At 38.1% G+C, this 19,697-nt stretch overlaps 1 protein-coding gene across 1 annotated transcript in view; it reads left to right on the top strand.

Moving 5' to 3' along the window:
- The first annotated feature begins 10,716 nt into the window (after positions 1 to 10,716).
- LOC126249716 (fas apoptotic inhibitory molecule 1) overlaps positions 10,717 to 19,697 on the top strand; it is a 78,536-nt gene continuing 69,555 nt past the window's right edge. Inside the window, exon 1 of the mRNA XM_049951397.1 lies at positions 10,717 to 10,975. Coding sequence (XP_049807354.1) covers positions 10,967 to 10,975 — 9 coding nt within the window. The 5' untranslated portion in view covers positions 10,717 to 10,966. The remainder of the gene's footprint in view (positions 10,976 to 19,697) is intronic.

The following is a 19,697-nucleotide window of genomic DNA, read 5'->3' on the forward strand; positions in this document are numbered from 1 at the left end:
CTTACAGGGATGGTATCTCGTAGCTTTAAGGTCTTTGAAATCTGTCATACGTAGCAATTCACAAAAAAAAAAAAAAAAAGTTGGGAATCAAATCGACGGCCTCTTTCAGATGTAAGTGCTGTAGGAATACTGAACCGAGAAAACAATGTGGAGATGGTACCTCGGGCAACGGTGCAAGCAGAAATGTCAGACACTGGGCATGCCTCCGGTGTCCAGACATTTGCCACGGTTTTACCTGCTCCGAAGGGTTCGGTCCCTCGTCTCCCCCCCCCCTCCCCCCTCCTCCTCATCCTCCTTACCCGCCCGCCCAGTTTGCTTTCGAAGTTCCTAACGTGACCATCAGTATGGAAGTTATTACGACGAACAAGGGCAGGCCTCCTGCTCATTAGAAAGGTTTCGCGTATCTTAAACAGAGGGAATCTCAAGTTGTTGTTACATGGATGTGCTTACTCCGAAAAGCGGATCATTGCAAGGGAAAGCTGCTTTCGAGGAACGGAGAAGTGTTGAGTGTATTAGAACATCTCTGTGGACCACCTGACGATGCAGCTCTGAAAGTGAGAAAGCAAGTGGAAAGAGTGAACAGAAGGTCTCGAGAAGAAAGTACACAGTTATCGGAGATATACGCGGTTGAAATGGGAAATCTGTATAATAAAGTTTATGACTTTGTTACAATGATGCCTAATTCAGAATCTATGAAGAGAACCATGCGTCGTCGATGGAGTCAAGAGTGGGGGGACCAACAAGAGCTGGTAGTGGTTTGTGGGGGGTTGAAGGGACCAGACTACGAACCAACAAGAGCCTAAGAACTCTTATGAAATTGATCCTCATGAAGATCTATTAAAAATGGGAGATGGCAGTAGTTTTCTTCTGGAAGACGATAGATTAGACTTGAGAATAATGATTTTTAGTGGAAGCAAAGGAAAAGAAAGTTTAAAAAACATGTTCCCATTTTTTTATGGATGGAACATTTAAGAGATGCAGCTAGCAGTTTGCACAGGTCTACACCATACACGTAGACTTAGGAGGCCCGATTAAAGAAACAAACATTCTTCCTACTGCATTTACACTGCTCCCTAATAAGAAGAAAGACACATATGTTCGTCTGTTTCGTCTGATAAAACAGGCAGTCTCTGAGTGGTGTCCTAAAAAAGTAAAGGTGGACGTTGAGGCAGCTGCGATATCGGCCATTCGTCAAGTTTTTCCCACAACTGAAATAAATGGATTCTATTTCCATATGAAGAAGAGTTTATGGAGAAGAACTCGAGTTCTCGGTCTAACTGAGGAGTACCGGTAGAACGAGGATTTAAGACTTCACGTCAGCATGTGTGCAGCGCCGGCAGTTGTAAAACTTGAGGACGTAAGCAATGGATGGATTGAGATTCATGCAAAAGCTCCTGATAACGGAAGGTTCTCTCAATTTTTTGACTACATTATGGATAACTGGCTAGAGAATGAAGATATCGCAATAGAAATGTGGAACTGTTACGGAAAAAGGCACCGAACGACGAATGCTGTTGAAGGGTGGCACAACAAAATAAATAGTATTATTGGAAACCCTCACCCTAAAATCAACTATTTGGTGGAGTGCTTGAAAAAGGAAGCAGAGCTCACAATCTGCATTTACATGAAATTGGAAATGAATCTTGAAGGTAAGAAGAGGAAGAAGAAGTACTTGAAGCCGGAAGACAGGATAGAGAGAATCGTAAAGAATTATGAAGAGACTGGCAACATTAGGCCTTGCTTGAAAGCCATTCCCCATATTCAGAAACTGGACTAAAATACGTTAAAAGTAATGTATTAAAAACTATGAAGACCATTGAGTCCTCGCAGGTTACTGAGATAAAATTTTTAAAAGATTGGAGCAGCATTATCGGAGCTAATATTAAGTTGTAATTGTAAATAGAGTGTACATTAGTTCAGCGTGTTTAGGCTGATTTCACCCACACCAGAATGGTAGATGGTCATTTATCATTTTCACGGTCCAAAGCCTGTGCAAAGTGTGATGCGAATCAGCCTTTAATGTAAAAATTAAAAAGTGTTTCAAGCCTCACAAAAGTGTCCCTATTGTTGTCACGTTAAGATAACTTTTTTCTACCTTCCAATATTATGGTCATACTATTAAATAATTGTGAGTTCTAAAATAATTTTCTGAAGCTTCAGAATCGCAACTATCTACTAAAATATCATGGTTTGTTAAACTGATAGTATACGCTTTCGTAAAAGAAAATGGGAACTGAACCTTTGAATTGCACCTAAAATTGACATCCCAAAATTGATCTGATGCTAATGTTGACAATTTTGGCACCTCAAATATTTTTTATTTAAGTTTAGCTGCAAACATTTATAGTAGATGTAAATCTACTTAAGTACATTTAGATATAGTCCTTTAAAAATAAAAATTTCTTAACTAAATTGTTGATTATCTTTAAACAGGTCAGTAAAAGCAAGGATCTTACTACTGAAAATTAATTGTTACTAAAGAACATCAGAAAGAAATGTATTAGCCCTCCTATTCTTATACATTAGAGATTTTTTGAAAAGATATTTGATCATTTCCTCTGTCACTGACAGTGTAATTTCAGTTGCTTTGCAACACCAGGGATATCTACTTCTAAATTATGTTTGCAGCTGTTCTCATTTCGAGTTCTGGAATATTTACTTCGTCTTCTTTGGTGGAGGAATTTCGGAAAATGCATTTACTAACTCCACTTTAGTGGCACTGTCATCAGTAACATTACCGTCGCTGTCGCGCAGTAAAGGTACCTACTGAGCCTTTCCGCTGGTTTACTTAACATGGGACCAGTATCTCTTTGGATTTTCCGCCACATTTCTAGAGCGAGTTTCGTTGTGGAAACTATTAAATGCACCTCGCATTGAAATCCGCACCAAATTTCGAGCCTCAGTAAAACTTCACCAATCTTGGAGATTTTGCGTTCGTCTAAATTATACGTGCCTTTTGCGATGCTCCTGCAACAGCTTTCTGTCGTGTTTTGTGTACCATGGGGGATCAGTTCCGTCTCTTATTAATTTATTTGGTATGAATATCTCGAGTGATGTTGGTACTATTTCTTTGAACTTAAGCCACATATGGTCTTCATTTACATAGTTTGGAAGGATTGGAGACTATCTCTTAGAAAGACGTCACCCGAATTTTTAGCTGCTTTTATAAATAGATATATTTCGCGTTTAGTTTTGGTGAATTTCTTTGTTACGTAAGTGAGCCTCGCTACGACTGCGTGTTCACTAATCCCTGTATCCGTAGTGATGCTCAGGATTATTTGTGGCTAAGAGGTCAAGTGTGTTTTCGTAGCCATTTACAATTTGAATGGCCTCGTCAACTAATTGTTAAAAATAATTGTAAAAAACATTTAGAACAATTACGGAAGTTGTTTTCTATTTACAATAGGGTATGAAAACGTATTTTTGTCAACATGCGGAAGGTAGGTTGAAGTAACTGCCAACTGTAATTGTATGAGTAGGGTCTCTATTTGTGATGAGACTCAAGTTTTCTTTTCTTTGAACTGTTCAGCAACTGTTTCATCTGAGACAGGGGTCGGTAAAAGGAGCCAGTTATTAATTTATTCCGGTTGTCGAATATAACCTCTGCCCATACTAACTCACAGGAACTATCTGCTTCAAAGTCGATTGTGAGCTTACATTATTTTTCCTTAAGTTGTCCTTCTTGTTTCTGTTGTAGTGCAGATAATTACAATTACGGCTTTTCCCTCCAGAACCTAAGATGCTTTCTCTGTGACCCTGTAAATACCAGAGCTAAACAATGTAGAGCAACAACGTACGTTACAAGCGTAGCATTCTGTATTACTTCATTTCCTTATTTCTAACATTTTAAAATTGTAAGTCGATTTTAGATGACATGTCAATCATAGATGTTCTTATCTCTATTTAGTGAACGTGTTTTCAGTTATATTTTGAACATTGTCCCGCTACAATTTATTAACTAATTTTTTAGAGAGTAAATTAATAATGAATGTGTCGTTCTTCTTTTCAAACATTCACAAACCCATTTATTCTTTCCCTATTGTCTTTTGGGTATGCAGTTGTAGTAATTAAAGTAGGCACAAATGCAGTGATAAAAAAGAAATTACTAGCGTACATTTGCATTCTCGTTTCATCGATCCTTTCTTGTTGCTCCCATGCCGATGGACTGTTTCCATCGCAATCAGTAAGCGTGAAAGAAAGCTACAGTACAGACAGAGGAATCTATATTTATACTTGGCAGAACTAATTACATAGTGACATAATCGTCGGTATTGCTTACGTTTCCCCAAAGTTATAAATATTTCGACTTCGGAAAAGAAGCTCTGTATTTCGCCAAGATGTCGAAGAAGAAGGTCCCTTACGTACTGGTTGTATCGAGTAAGATGTGGAGACGGCGGTTTGAAAGCGGACAGAGGTAGTGCGGGGAAGGGCGTCCCTTACCTGAGGGATCGCTACTCAAGCTACCTGGCGAAGGGGCAAGTGTGGCAAATGTCCGGCGTGGCAAATGTCCGGTGTGGCAAATGTCCGGCATTCCATGCCTCCGGCCACCCTGGGACGCCTCCGGCCACCTCCTAAACCTGTCACGTAAGGTGACGACGAAACGCCTCCGAGCGATGTCAACATGAATGTGGGCAGAACGACCTGTAGGGCTGGGGAATGCATCTACAAGACAGGTCGTCTGGCGACCAATTTTGTTTTTCTGGCATGGTATACAATTACGCGCCCAGCACTGCCAATATTTCCGCATTCCTGGCCACACCACTTCGGAGGCCACGAACTTAGCAGAAACGTTGACGTTAGGATGTGACAAGCCGTGCAAAACATCGAAGATGGTGCTCCGCCAACTTAATGGAATAAACGTGCACAAAACGTTTCGAGAAGTGTCACACCGTAGATGCGACTGGGAACCCTGTATTGGCACACGTTCAGGTTTCAGACTAGTGGATGCGGGATGGAGCTGAGACTGTTGTAAAGATGCATCAGAATCTTGGTCTTTTGCGACAGCTGTCTAATTAATAGACATCTAAGATGTAGAACTGCGAGATAAACAATCCGCGACAATGTTGTCGGATCCAGAGATGTAGCTGGCATCAGCAGAATACTAGGCAGCAAGGAGCTCTCTGTCAAATGCACTCCAGTTTTTTGCTGTGTAGCCAGACCGTTTTAAAAGAAAACCAGTGGCTGCCACACTAATGATACTAATTGCTGGAGTACTGCCGCAACAGCTGTATGGCTGGCATCAACAAAAAGAGCCATCTGGGGAACTGATGACCTTAGATGTTAAGTCCCGTAGTGCTCAGAGCCATTCTCCGGAGGTAGTCGGTGTGCGCGGAAAGCGAAAGGTTATCCCGGTGTCGTGTGAGTGTGGTGGACGGTGGAATGTTGCCGCTGACTCAGTGCCAATACCGGATCCGTAATCGCAGGGAATTTCTGAAGCAACTGCTGCGCAATGTTGTTGGTCGGCTGGGCAGGGTCAATGGGTGCCGTCATTAAACCTCGTAATTCAGTCTGAGCCTCATACAGAGCTTTCTCCACATCAACGCTCCGCTGCTTGAGTGTATCATTGCAGTCAGCTAGGCTTCTTACAGATTCTTCTTCTTTGAGGAAAAGTTCATTGAGATGAGTAATCTCCTGCTGTTGAAGTGAAGCCCGCTCCATATATTTATGGGGAAGACGTAACACAGTCTTCTCGCGTGTGCGCTCCGCAGCGAGGCGTGCACGGAATGGGTAGAAAGAAGTTCTCGCAACACTCATTTTCGAACCTCTGTCGACCAAAAATTTCATTCCAGACGTCTTATCCAAGACAAACAATCTTGGAAGATTCACATTTAGCAGAAACTGTGGCATTATGCATTTCAGGTAGGCGCTTACTGGTTGTAGAACGGACACGCGCGTCTATGCGTGTCCGTTGTTGTCTTTGGGAACCTGCACGGTTATGAACATCGTCTAGCATTACGCCAGAACCAGAAGCGTCTATGCAACCAACACCATTCGAATTTCCGTGGCGTCTCCTCACCGGTGCGCCGCATGCTCCTTGGGCTGCCATCTGCCAGCGTGGAGTAGAGTCTTGCCGCATCGGTGAGGATTTGCTCCATAGGTGTCTCTGGCGGTTGCTCGGCTGATGTGAGTGCCTAGCGCGCGAAACATGTTACTCGGCGCGCGAGATGCGCACGGTTCGGGGTAGTTCTCTATAATGTCACCAATCGCTGCGCATGAATTAACCGTTTCATCACATGCAAGTGCCACAGTGTCTGCCTTTAAAGCCAGTTCATCCACAATCACGTCAGGAAATGCGGACTAAACTCCGCGAACAGCTCGCGGGAGACGACGTACCGAAATAATTTCATTGACTTTCCTGAAAGGAGTTCCGGACCCGCCGATGCACGAAGCGGGCATAGTAGCTGGGAGGGCGATTTACCGTTACTAAAATTGCTGTCCACAATCTTTTGCAAACAAGATTCTGAGGACCAAAGAAACGTTGCTAAACAATTTTTCTGAACACCGAACAAGAACGTCGAGGCAGAATATCCTCCGCTCAGCGCCGAATATGAGAGGGGGAGGCGGGGGGGAGGGGGGGTGGGGCAAACGGGGCTAGCTGCCTCGGGCGGCAACTTCATGAGGAGCCAAAATCATATTCTTGAAGAAAAAAACCTTGTTTCACAAAGCGCCTAGCTCCAGCGCACATTGGTCCATCGATTATTCACATGATTCTGAAACGCACCCCTGTTGCTTTTTGGACTTTTTTAACACATTCTAAGTTGATTTCAGAACGAATCATAAGTTGATTTTTGAATGTGTGCATAGTGTACATGATGTCGCATCTAGAAATAAAAAATCTTTCCCACAGAAAAAGGGGACGAGGCTACACGAGCTGAGCCCAATAAATACGAACGGCTGAATGCCAATCGCTGTTTATTTATGTGGTTGATTCGGTGTGCAAATGATAAGTGTTCTCATAATTATTAGCAAAATCCGTGGAACTAGACTACCAGAGTGGAAATAAACGACTAACAGGAATAACATACAAGAAAGATTACATATTATCTTCTAGGTGTAACCAAGAAAATTAAATTTTGGCAGAACATTTTTGCCCGATCAGTACACTACTAATGGCCAGTTGTATAGCGCCCAGTAGCAGCCGCTTAAGTACTATCCTCGGAATAGCGCGGAAAACGCGTTGTACAAACACTTAAAAAGGCCTAACCGGAGACTAAACGCGGGATAACTGAACCGGTGATTCTGGCAAGGTTAGTGAAGTTAACCGTAGAATAAGTTTTGACAACGGCAAGAATAGTTACAGAATTCGTGATGACAAGATTGTTTGTTAGAACGAGGAAGGAGAAGAAACGGCGACATCACAATTTATATGGAAGAATATGACGATTCCAAATTTATATAAAAATTTTGTACTGCTACCACTTTTCGATCTCATGTTTGGGGAACTGGAGCATATGAATATGTGAAAGTATTTCGTGACATAAAACGTTTTGCTTGTAGTAGGACTAATAGGCGTTTTATATTGGTACTTCGTGAATTATATCCTGTCGTGTTATTTATGCAAATGAGGTAGACAAAACGACCATTTGTGCCAAAACAGTCGCTCTTATTTGGCGTGTGTCACAACTGCTGCAATATTAGAAATGCCTATTTCGTTTTGCCTAGCAGGCAGTGGCAAAATAGACGTAATCAGATCGAGAAACGACACCATTCTTGGGTAATATCCCTGTTAACAGTTTTTTCGATATTATACGACATTTTGATTTTTCATGGAGCAAAACGTTTGACGAACTTTGATGAGGTAATAGATTCTTTCGCAGAAAGGAAAGCACTCTGTGTAAAGCTGTAGCGAGATTAGAGAGAAAAAAATGCTGGGACCTCAGGATTGAAGAAATGTGTACTGTCTTGCTTGTCTTTTGTCTTTACTGGTTATTGATTCCTATATTTAATTTTATGTCACACAAGAGAGGAAGTTATTAGCTAATAGGCCATAAAGAGTGAAAATTTTCTGAAGAGTTCTCATTCTCCCGGCCACAAATAATCCCACCCAACACTAATTGTGTTTTATATATATATATATATATATATATATATATATATATATATATATATATATATATATATATATAGGGGGTCAGGATGTCAAACCAGCCGACTGGGAGCAGGAGATGCACCACAGAGAATTTAAATTTTCACCGTCCTGAATATAGGTTTGATAGCTTTCATTACAAAATATACGCGTTTGAATTCCACAGAGCAAAATACAGTGACATGCGATAGAAGAATGCTGTGTGAAAAGGTGTGGCATTGCACTTTGGCACACTTAAGACCAAATAACGTCTCTCACATTTCCTCGAACATGTATGTTTTATATATCAAACTCTTCAGAAAAATGTGCACCACAAAATGAAAAATTGTTGGAAATTCGATCGGGAGAGGTGCTGGGAGAGAAAGGGGGGGAGAAAGGGGCGGGGGGACACTGTCATGTTTTTGTTTTGCCCCGGTTCGGAACTATTGTAGATCCAGGATCCGGGGCTGCCGCCTCTCTAGGTTTCCATTACGTTAGCTGTACCATGTATAGTGAATATGGATGTTCAATGAGATGTGAAACTGAACGATATGTAATTTTGAAGAAAGGACGTCCAGCGCCGGCGTTACACCTTTCTTCAGAAAGATGAGTTCAAAACACGTGCATTCCAAATTTCATGGTATGAGCAGCACAAATGGTTATGTGTTAGCCCTAGAAAAGGACAATTATTCAGCTCGTCATATTTGCTCTTAAGCACAAGAAAAACCGTATGGTCCTCTGTGGGTTCTAACGATCTGAAGAATCCGTCTAGAGGTTTAGCACGACATGCTTCTTCTAAAGATCATATAAGTCTTTTGTGCAAGCAGGAACTAGCTTTCAGACCCCATGATGAAACAGAAAATTCCTTGAATCCCAGAAATTTTTGAGCCATTCTTAACTTGGGCTAAACACAAATGAAGATCTGAAAGCACACTGGAAGAAAATGGGCTATTTCCTTTTCCATAACTATACAGAACGAACTGACTGAATGTGATAATGAGTCGATTCGTGGATATAAACTTCCAAGCCTACATTGTGAACGAAGCAGCAGCGAGATTCAAGAACATTTTCCTGGTTTTCATTAGGTTAGAAAAGTTAGAACTACGGCTGTTTTATTCATTGTGCTGAGTGGCGTGTTTCAAAACTGTGATATGAATATCAAACTGGTGACCCAAACTTATGGTGGTGCTTTCTGTTCTGGCAGAAGAATTAAATGGCCTGCAAGCTAATATCCGTGATTTTGTCTCCTAAGCTCTTTTTACACACTGTTTTGTACATAGTTTGAATTTAGTTTAGCAGCAGAGCTGTTCTTGTACAAAACCAGTAAGGATTTTTTTCTCCGCGTTTCGGTGTGTTCCTGCTTTTTTTCCACCAGTCTTCTAAACGTACAGCTATACTGAATAGTATTGTTGACAAACGCATTCTTTCGAGCAGTGACACGAGATGGAACTGTAACGCCAGAATAATAGGTGCTACTCTCAAAAACCGTCTGGGTCTAATTGAGGCTTTGAATGAAATAACTGACAGTCCTGACTAGTGCAACAAACCATCAACAACAAGAGAAGCCTGTGTTTTCAAAAATGGCCCCCTGGACTTGAACTGGTTTTTCGTCTCTTTGTTTTTCAAGGCATATTTTAAAGATTGAACTGCTTTCAAAAATTCTTCAGAAAACAACAATGCTGTCTCAGAATGCGTAGCTTACACAAAAACCTTAAGAAATGAAGGTAAATTGATGGACTTTTTAAAATCCATGAAATGCGGGACTAATTCACAACCTGGAGCTTCCACGAATAGAGTTGAAATGATGAATTGGCAATCCACTGATGTCAAAATACAAATAGGTGTATTTCGAGGTGTTGGATAAAAAAGCTGCTGTTTCTTAACTTAGACAATACTACTCAGTTCGCCAATTATGCTCAGCATTTCTCTGTAGATGGTGTGGATTCATTATCACAAATGTCGCTCACAAACGTCACTCACAGTTTCGTGTAGAGGTGGAAACTGTAAGTTCTTCTCAGCATAAACAAACATTTCACTATCTCAGTTTGAGAGACGTAATCAAAAGAATGACTGAGAATGAAATGGACCAAATTCTTCCAGAAGCTTTCAGACTAGTTTGTCTAATTGCTACCATTCCCGCAACGAGTGCTCCAGTTTAAAGGAGTTTTTCTTGAAAATTCATATCAGCGCACACTCCGCTGCAGAGTGAAAATCTCATTCTGGAGTTTTACTTGCCTTAAACGCGTAAAAACGTATTTGAGGACAGTATGACCCAGGATCGTTTAACAGCTCTTAGTTATTCCTCAGTATCAGTGCTGCGAATACTTGAAAGCCGAGACACATGGTATGACGATGTCGTCGAAAGATTAGGGAAGAAGACGGATCGCTGAGGTAACTTGTTTCACGAGTAACAACGTTCAAACGCCCAATACACCAGTTCATCAGTAAGTGAAAGTGAGTATCATTATTATTATTGTTGTTATTATTATTACTTTTATTATTATTAGCAGTAATAGCAGTAGTCGCTGTCATCGTCTTTTGTAGTAACAGTAGTAGCGGTGTTGGTCGTTAGGCCAATTATCAGCCACTGGTGAAAGGGCGTTCGTCTTCTTGATGTTTACCTCGGTTTGCTCGCTCACGCGGAAGCAGGACGCTCTCCACATAGAATGTTGTATAACGCAAGTTTGCCGGACACGTGGGTGGAGGCAGAATTCTAAAGCAGAATATTGACCAGCCCTGAGAACGATCAATATGCGGTGGCCTACCTGTAAATTTTACAGTTGACCCACCTGGCTTGTTCATGAACACGCAACTCGATAATCGGTCGTGTTCGCCTTCTTGCATTGACACTGTGGCTGTTGGTGTGAACTGGAAGAGCTGTTTAAAACATCGAACACGGTGATGAGCAAGGTGTGTACCTTAGCCTGCAGTGTCATTCACCCTAGCAAGTTACTATCTGTTGTAGCTAGACGACAGTTTCTTTACGAAAAGTCTGACTGTTGAGCTTAATTTTCATATTTGCTTGCATTTATTTCTCTTTCATACTGAAACGTTATAACACGTAAGAGATATAAATCTTATACCCTACGGCTGCTAACACACGAACTTTTGATGGAGACTTGGTTAAGCAGATGTTTGTAACGGATACACATACCGTACTGTGTTTTTTGTACTGTTATGTTAGCTCTCATTGTAATACTTATTAGTAAAGACATACGTTTTATAGCGTTTCACAATCTCGTCCGTAATATTTATTACCTAGTAAAGACGTGCACGTTATTGAGATTCGCAGAGTGTAGATGTAATTATGGAAACAATCTCGTGATTAATATGACACGTTTTGTCCTACATCCTGGCGATGCGCTATCGTCAAGGAACCATGGAACTCCAAAATAAATAAATAACTTTAGTAACTAAGTAATAACTAATTAAAATAACTTTAGTAACGTATAAAGTTCCTCTAAATATGACGACGCAAAATCACTTCCTTCACACAGTGACTCATGTTTAAAATGTTATCACATATATCGAAAGAAACTGTATCAGATTACCTTATATGACAACTAGTACTATTATTTCCCATTAAATCTAATTAAAGGAACACTTTTAGACCACAGATTCAAAATATCCTTACAGAAAAATCTGTCTCTTCAGACTTAAGTTTACTAAACAGTGGGTAGATAAACATTTTACTGGTAATGCTTCTTTTCTCATCCATGATATACCTGTTATTGTTTTAACGTATTAATATGGCAGCTCAATAAACACACACATAGGGAATACTTATTTCTCAGGATGAGAAGTAAGCTGCTACGTGTGTATTTTTTTTTTTTTTTAATTGGCACCTTATCTTTGACACATTCCATAATATTACTTTACAACAGATACCAGTTTAATTTATGAAATGCATACAGTACAGGTACAGCCCGTCAGGGTAACTTTTTACCAGGCAGGCTATCTTTGTACCGCCAACTATTTTCCTTTCAGATGGCCGGTGTTCCACTTATTCCACTTAGTGCCATTGATTTCTTCTAGAAATATCAGAAACAATAAAACTTACTTTTACAACAGAATAATGCCAGCAGGTGGAACACCAGCCATTTGAAACAAAAATAGTAAGTACTTCAAAGATACATTGAGTGGTTAAAAGTTACGCTGATTGACTGTAGTGGTAAGTTAATTAATTTAACTTAATAGATTTTTTTTTTGCTAAGAGATTTTTTGTACTGATTGTTAAAAAGGAGAAAGTAGCAATAAAATGCTTCAATGCTTCACTTGTAAGCAGAAGGGAATTGATTCAGATTCTGGTCCAACCATGTTGATTTTTATTTTCCTTGATGACGGAATCAAGATAAAAGAAAAGTATCACCCTGTGTGAATACTTGCTCTCTAGGACCCAAAATACTGAACATATGATCATAAATTTATCATCAGTGAAACAAAGACATTAGTTTCAATTTTTTTAAAATATGCTTTAGGAGACCAGTTCTTCCATTTTAATGCTTTAATATTATAGACCATGTTAAATATGTAACACATGTGTGTATAAAGAAAAGATTGGAACAGCCACACATAAGAAAAATTGTATTGAGACCAGTTATTTTCATAATATACAAGACACCAGTCAAGGTAGGCCTACCGGACTTCCGTTATGGAAGTCTGTACTTCAAATTCTTCTCTGGCCATCATCATTTCTTTTTCCTGTCTTTTTCTTTAATGAGTTCTTATTAATGCATGGTTTTCCTTCAAATAGGTCTTGGCGTAGGCCTATTTAGTTTTCTACCTTCATCCAACAGAACTAGTGTATACTCCAAATCAACTTGATGTTGATAAGACATTAAACTGTAACTTACTTTGTCTGTTTTTGAGGTCCTTGCATCCTTAGAATTTTTTCAAAAGTTCTAACATTACAGTAATTACTTTTTCTTTCTTTTATTTTCATTGAAGTTACTATTCTTTATTTATTTTGTGTTCTGCTGATCCATGTTGTGAATATTTGATATGGAACATGTCAGTTTTACACGTCTGGTGTGGTTACAGTCTATGGTATTATGTAAATAGCACTAATCAGTTTCATATTAGAATATCTACAACTTAGGATCTATTCCAGAAAATTATATTTTACATATAAATAAATATTACATAAAATTAATGTATTAGGAAAAAATAAATATGTTTCCAATAATAAATAGGCAGAAACACATACAAGGATCTGGGAATATATCTGAGACTTACAGATACATGGCTACTATACACTGTGGCTCAGGAAGTCATCAGTTATATAAAACAACCCACTACAATAGGAAATGCCGTAGGCTTTTTTGAACAAGAGCTTATCATCAACTAAACACAATATTTGAGAAGGGATGGCAGTAAAAATCTTCTAGCCACCAAAAGTGCACCCCTTCTGTACCATACTCAGGTTTGCATATTGGTCTATTCTTCTAGTATCATGACGATGATACACACTATTAGGTTTAAAAAAGAGCATTTTTCCCTTTTGAAACATATCAGAGAGAATACGTATCATGTACTGGATTTCAGAGTTTCAAGTTCCTTAAAAAGGTTGACTCCACTCATGATTCTTATGGCTCTTTTATGTACGTATAGCGCTTTTGTAGCTAGTGGCTGATTTCCCCAAAATATTATACCATATGGCATAATGCCATGAAAATAACCATATAAGTTGACTTAATGGTTCCGACATTTCTATAAGAACAATCCAGGTGTAAAGCAAAAGTCACTGAACTCAGTCTTTTGAACAGATCCAGGATGTGGTTTGATCCATTTAGTTTGCTATTAGTATGTAAGCCCCGTTATTTTGAAGCATCCATGCTAACCATCTACTGGTCACCTAGTTTTTCTCCTATTTTCTCATCTTTAGACATTTGAATATAGTTTATTTTAGTGAATTAACAAAAATACCATTTGTGTTAAACCAGTTCACAATATTCCTAAAACCCTTATTGGCTGACACATCAAGTTTGTCTAGTTACTCATCAGTAAGTAGTATCAGTAAAAATGATGTATTTACAATTATCTGTGAAAGAGGTAGATCATTAATAAAAATAATAAAAAAAGTAGGGAGCCCAGAAATGAGCCCTGAGACAAAAGAACTACTGTTCCTCATCATCCAAATATTATTTTAGATGAAAATAAGAAAAACAAGAAGACTCCAAGTTCACAAGGAAACACAGCATTGAAGGCTGTTGGACAGAAGAAATGCTGAGCCTCCTTCTCATCTCAACGATTTTTTATGTGTGAGCCTGAAGAAAAAGAAGGGACAACAGTAGGTAGTTTCAAGTGTCTCCTCTCTCCTGTCTCAAGACAGACTCCAATGGATTCTCAGTCAGGTAACAGCACCAATAGAATGAAAAAGCAAGAGGAAGGCATCTCTTTCTTTCATCAAAATATAAGGGGCCTCTTAAACAAAACAGATCAACTCCTTACTAACATTAGTGAAAAGGACAGTATAAATAATGCTCAGATTTTGTGCTTAACTGAGCACCATTTTACTGATAAATGTGCCTTGCCGTCTATAGTAAGTTATAGTTTAGTAACATACTACTGTAGGGAAAGTAAAGATAAAGGTGGAGTAGCAATTTATGTTAAGGAGAGTGTAGCATACAAAGCTATAGATATTAAGAAATATTGTGTGGAACAACAATTTGAGGCATGTGCCACAGAAATAATAACTAAATTCCACCCAATAATGGTGTTGGCTGTCTACAGGTCTCCTTCAGGTGATATAAAACTTTTTCTGCATTCAATGGAACTCCTTCTGTCTGGGTTACTTTCAAAAGCGAAGGATATTGTAGTTTTAGGTGATTTCAATATAAACTTTATGACAGAAAATAAGAATAAAATAGACTTTGAGATTGTGATGACCTTACATAATCTGACATCAGTAATAAACTTCCCAACAAGAATTACATCCAAGTGCCAAACTATGATAGACAACATTTTTTTAGATGTAAGTAGACATCAGAATTATATTGTCAGGCAGGTTATAAGTGGGCTTTCAGATCATGATGGACAAATTCTCACTCTTTATGACGTTAATCTGTTCAAAAAAGAATTTCCTCAATGGAAATTCATAAGAGTAATGAACGAAGAGGCAAAAGGAACTTTCAACCACAGGTTGCAGCAAATGGGTTGGTCTTTAGTATATAGCCACGATGATGTTGATACTAAATTTAACTGTTTTATAAATGAATTCTGTGCTCTTTTTGAAGAAATGTTTCCCAATAAATGGGTCGGAAACAGTGCTTCCAATTCTGTAAGTAAGCCTTGGATTGCTCTGTTTATTGAGCTCCCAAAAGCAAATAACCTAAAGCCTCCAGAAGTGTGTATAAAAAGGGATCTCAGTAAAAGTAAAATGGATTTATTCCGCAGTAAATTAAGTATAATAAGCTGGCCTGTAGACTACAATAGTTCAAGCTCGATAAACTATGACAAATTCTTAAATTGTTTCTTAGAGGTATTTAATGAATCATTTCCTCGTAGATATAAGCAAAAGAAGGTTAATGGTAAACTCAAATGGATTACAACAGGAATAAAGATCTCTAGTGCCAGAAAGAGAGAGCTCCACAATGAGTTAAAATCAAACAGAAATCCAGATTTTGTTATTTATGTCAAACAGTATAAAGCTGTATTTAGGAAAGTTGTAGCGGCAGCTAAAAAAATGGCAAATAATAAATTCATACGAGAACACAGAAATAAGACAAAAGCAGTGTGGTCAGTTGTTCAGTCTGAACTAGGAGCCAAAGTAAAAATTCATGAGATTTTGAAAATTAGACATGAAAATGAAATTATAGTAAACCCTGTTCAGATGTCAAGTTGTTTCAATGAATTCTTCCTAAATGTAATAAGATCGGATGTGGATATGACATTCTATCAGGGCATCACAAATTTGGAAAACAGCCAGAACACATCTTTTAAACAATTTGAAAAAATAACCCAAAGGGATGTGGAAAAGGAAATATTGTCTCTAAAAAACAAAACCTCACATGGGTGGGATGAAATAACAACATCTGTAATCAAGTATGTGTACGATATTATTTCCCAACCACTGTCAACTATTATAAATCAATCTTATGAACAGGGATGCTTTCCAGAGGTATTGAAATATGGTGAGATCAAACCTCTATTCAAGAAAGGATCGACAGAAGATATGGGGAATTACCGCCCTATCTCTCTCTTGCCGGTCTTCTCTAAAGTGTTTGAAAAGATTGCAGCAAAACAAATTAATAACTTTCTTACTGTAAATGATATAATTTTTAAAAACCAGTTCGGATTCCAACAGGGTAAAAGCACTGCGAATGCTATAAATGAGTTTATCAAAAAAATATGCTCCACGTTAGATAAAGGTAGAAAGGTCACAGGTATATTCTGTGATCTGACTAAAGCTTTTGATTCAGTGAACCATGCATTACTCCTCCACAAATTACAGATGTATGGAATCAGAGACACTGCTTTAAAATGGTTTAGCTCGTACCTGTCAGGTAGGAAACAAAGAGTAATTTTAAATTCAAATGGAACCAATTATTCATCAGACTGGAAAACAGTTCCCCAAGGAGTCCCACAAGGTTCGATATTGGGTCCCTATCTGTTTCTTTTTTACGTAAATGACCTACCACTTGCTATTGATGTTCATTCAGTCTTATTTGCTGATGATACATCAGTTCTAATTGAAAATGAGGTATCTGAAAATATTCCAGAAAAAGCCAAAAATACTTTAGAAAAACTTGAATCTTGGTTCTATCAAAATGGACTAAAACTAAATGTAACTAAAACCAAAATGATGCAATTTGAAGCTAAATCAGTAGAAAGGAGTGAAATAAAGATAACTTGCAATGATCAGGATATCACAGAAGCAAACCACGTGAAGTTCTTAGGCCTAAATCTTGACAAAAATTTAAATTGGAAGGTACACATAGATTACTTAGCAAATAAACTGAACAACTTAGCATTTGCAATGTGTATTTTGTCAGGTGCCACAAACATGGATACCAGAAAGATAGTTTATCACTGCTACTTTGAGTCAGTTATTCGTTATGGCATAATCTTCTGGGGAAATTCAGCAAATGTCACTAGGCTCCTAGTATTACAAAAGAAAGTAATTAGAAACATGTGTGTTGCAAAAAAACGGGAATCCTGTCGACCACTGTTAAAAAATTTAAAAGTACTATCTATCCCCTCACTTTACATATATGAGATGGTGGTGTTCCTATATAGAAATCAACATACACTAGACAATTTCCGTTTTGACCACAACTACAGCACTCGCCACAGAGATAACTTCAAACTTCCAACACATCGTTTAAAACTTTATGCCCAAACGCCAGAGTATATGGGGTTAAAAATTTTCAATAAAATAAAAGGCAGTAATATATTTAAAATGGAGATTGGTTCACTGAAAAGATTGCTCTTTACTCTCCTGGTGGAAAAGTGTTATTATTCTGTCGATGAATTCATTGAGGACAGCTTCACAATCTGAACACAGGGATTGTAATACATTTATTATATTATGTACATGTGTAGCTGTAACTTAGAAATGTAAAATATAATGTAAACTTTTGTATTTCTCTTAAAAAAAAGTGAAAAAAGTTCCTTTTGTAAACCTTGACATGTCTCCTGTACATCAAATCAAATGATTTGAAAATTGTATGTAATGAGATGAATAAACCACATAACCCACATAACATAACATAAAACAGTCATGTAAAACCAAAAGGGAAACTTATGCTGCAATAAGATTCTGTAAAGATGTAAAAAAATGGGAACACTATAGATTATACTGTAAAATTTTGAAGAAACTAATACGAAAATCAAAAGCCTTTTATTATGAGAAGAAAATAGATAATTCTATTAATAAAATAAAAACAATTTGGAGCATTGTAAAAAAAGAAACAGGAAGAGATACAACAAACAAAGAAGATGTTAATAAAATCAGATATGAAGGTACCCTAGTAGATAACCCCAAAACGGTGGCTGAGATTTGTAATAAACGCTTCCTATCAGTTCCGTAACTCAACAGATTGGTTGCAAGCCCAATGTTGATGAAGCTGTAACTCTTTGTCAAGCAGTATATTCAAACACAATTTCAGAAATGCACCTTAATCCTGTCACTGTAGAAGAAATTCAAAAAATCATCATGTCTCTAAAAAGTACGAACTCTGCAGGGGTTGATAATATATCTAGTAATTTATTAAAATATTCTTGTGTGTGGATAAGGGACATTCTCTGTCATATTTTCAATGCTTCCCTTCAGAAAGGTGTTGTTCCCAGTAGACTTAAGTATGCCATTGTGAAGCCCCTGTACAAAAAGGGCCATAAAGCTGAACTAACTATCGACCGATCTATTTGCTGCCAGCTTTCTCCAAAATTCTAGAAAAGCTAATACATGTAAGAATTACTGATCATCTCATGAAGAATGGAGTTCTCAGCAAGAGCCAATTTGGCTTTCAAAAGGGCCGTTCAACAGAAGATGCAGTCTACACATTTGCAAATGAAGTCCTAGAAACCCTTAATGAAAAATGCTAGCACTTGGTGTCTTCTGTGATTTATGCAAAGCGTTTGACTGTGTTCATCACCAGATTCTCTTGCAAAAAGTACAGTACCTCCAAGACAGAAAACAAAAAGTTGTATTGAATAGCTCGGGTGGAGTATGTGACACTTACTCAGATTCTGAATGGTGTTCCATTACATGTGGAGTGCCTCAGGGCTCAGTTCTTGGGCCACTATTATTCCTGATTTTTATAAATGATCTACCATCATGTACAAGCCTGCCGTGTAAATTTACATTATTTGCTGATGATACCACAATTTTTATGAGCAGTAGAACAGACAACAGTCTTGAGGAACTCATTTATCACACACTCTCAGATGTGGTTAATTGGTTCAAGGTGAATGGTCTCTCATTAAATTCCAGTAAGACCAGCTTTATTCAATTCTGTACAAAAACAGAAAAAGAGAGAGAGATAAGTGCGACATGTGGTAATCAACCAATAGTAAGAACGGAAATAACAAAATTTCTTGGAGTGCACATTGAAAAGAAAATGAACTAGTCTTCACATATTATTGATCTCTGTAAGAGGCTTAGCTCTGCTACCTATGGTTTACGAGTTGTCACTGCATGTGTTGAACCTAACACTGCAAAAGTGGCATACTATGGCTATTTTCATTCTCTGATTGAGTACAGAATTATTTTTTGGGGCAACCAGCAATTAGCAAGGAAAGTGTTCATTATACAGAAGCGAGCTTTAAGAATTATATGTGGATTGCGCCCAAGAGACTCGTGTAGAAATAGTTTTCATAAACTTTAAATATACACAACTACATGCCAATATATTTTTTCTCTCATGTGTTTTGTTTGTAAAAATATAGAGATATTTCAACCAAACAGTAGTTATCATGAGCATAACACATGGAGGAAGAATGAGATACACAGCGAGCTCAGAAATTTGAGCTTGGCAAATATATCTAGTAATTTATTAAAATATTCTTGTGTGTGGATAAGGGACATTCTCTGTCATATTTTCAATGCTTCCCTTCAGAAAGGTGTTGTTCCCAGTAGACTTAAGTATGCCATTGTGAAGCCCCTGTACAAAAAGGGCCATAAAGCTGAACT

The sequence above is a fragment of the Schistocerca nitens genome, chromosome 3 (genome assembly GCF_023898315.1).
Source record: "Schistocerca nitens isolate TAMUIC-IGC-003100 chromosome 3, iqSchNite1.1, whole genome shotgun sequence".
In the NCBI taxonomy this organism is placed as follows: Eukaryota; Metazoa; Arthropoda; class Insecta; order Orthoptera; family Acrididae; genus Schistocerca; species Schistocerca nitens.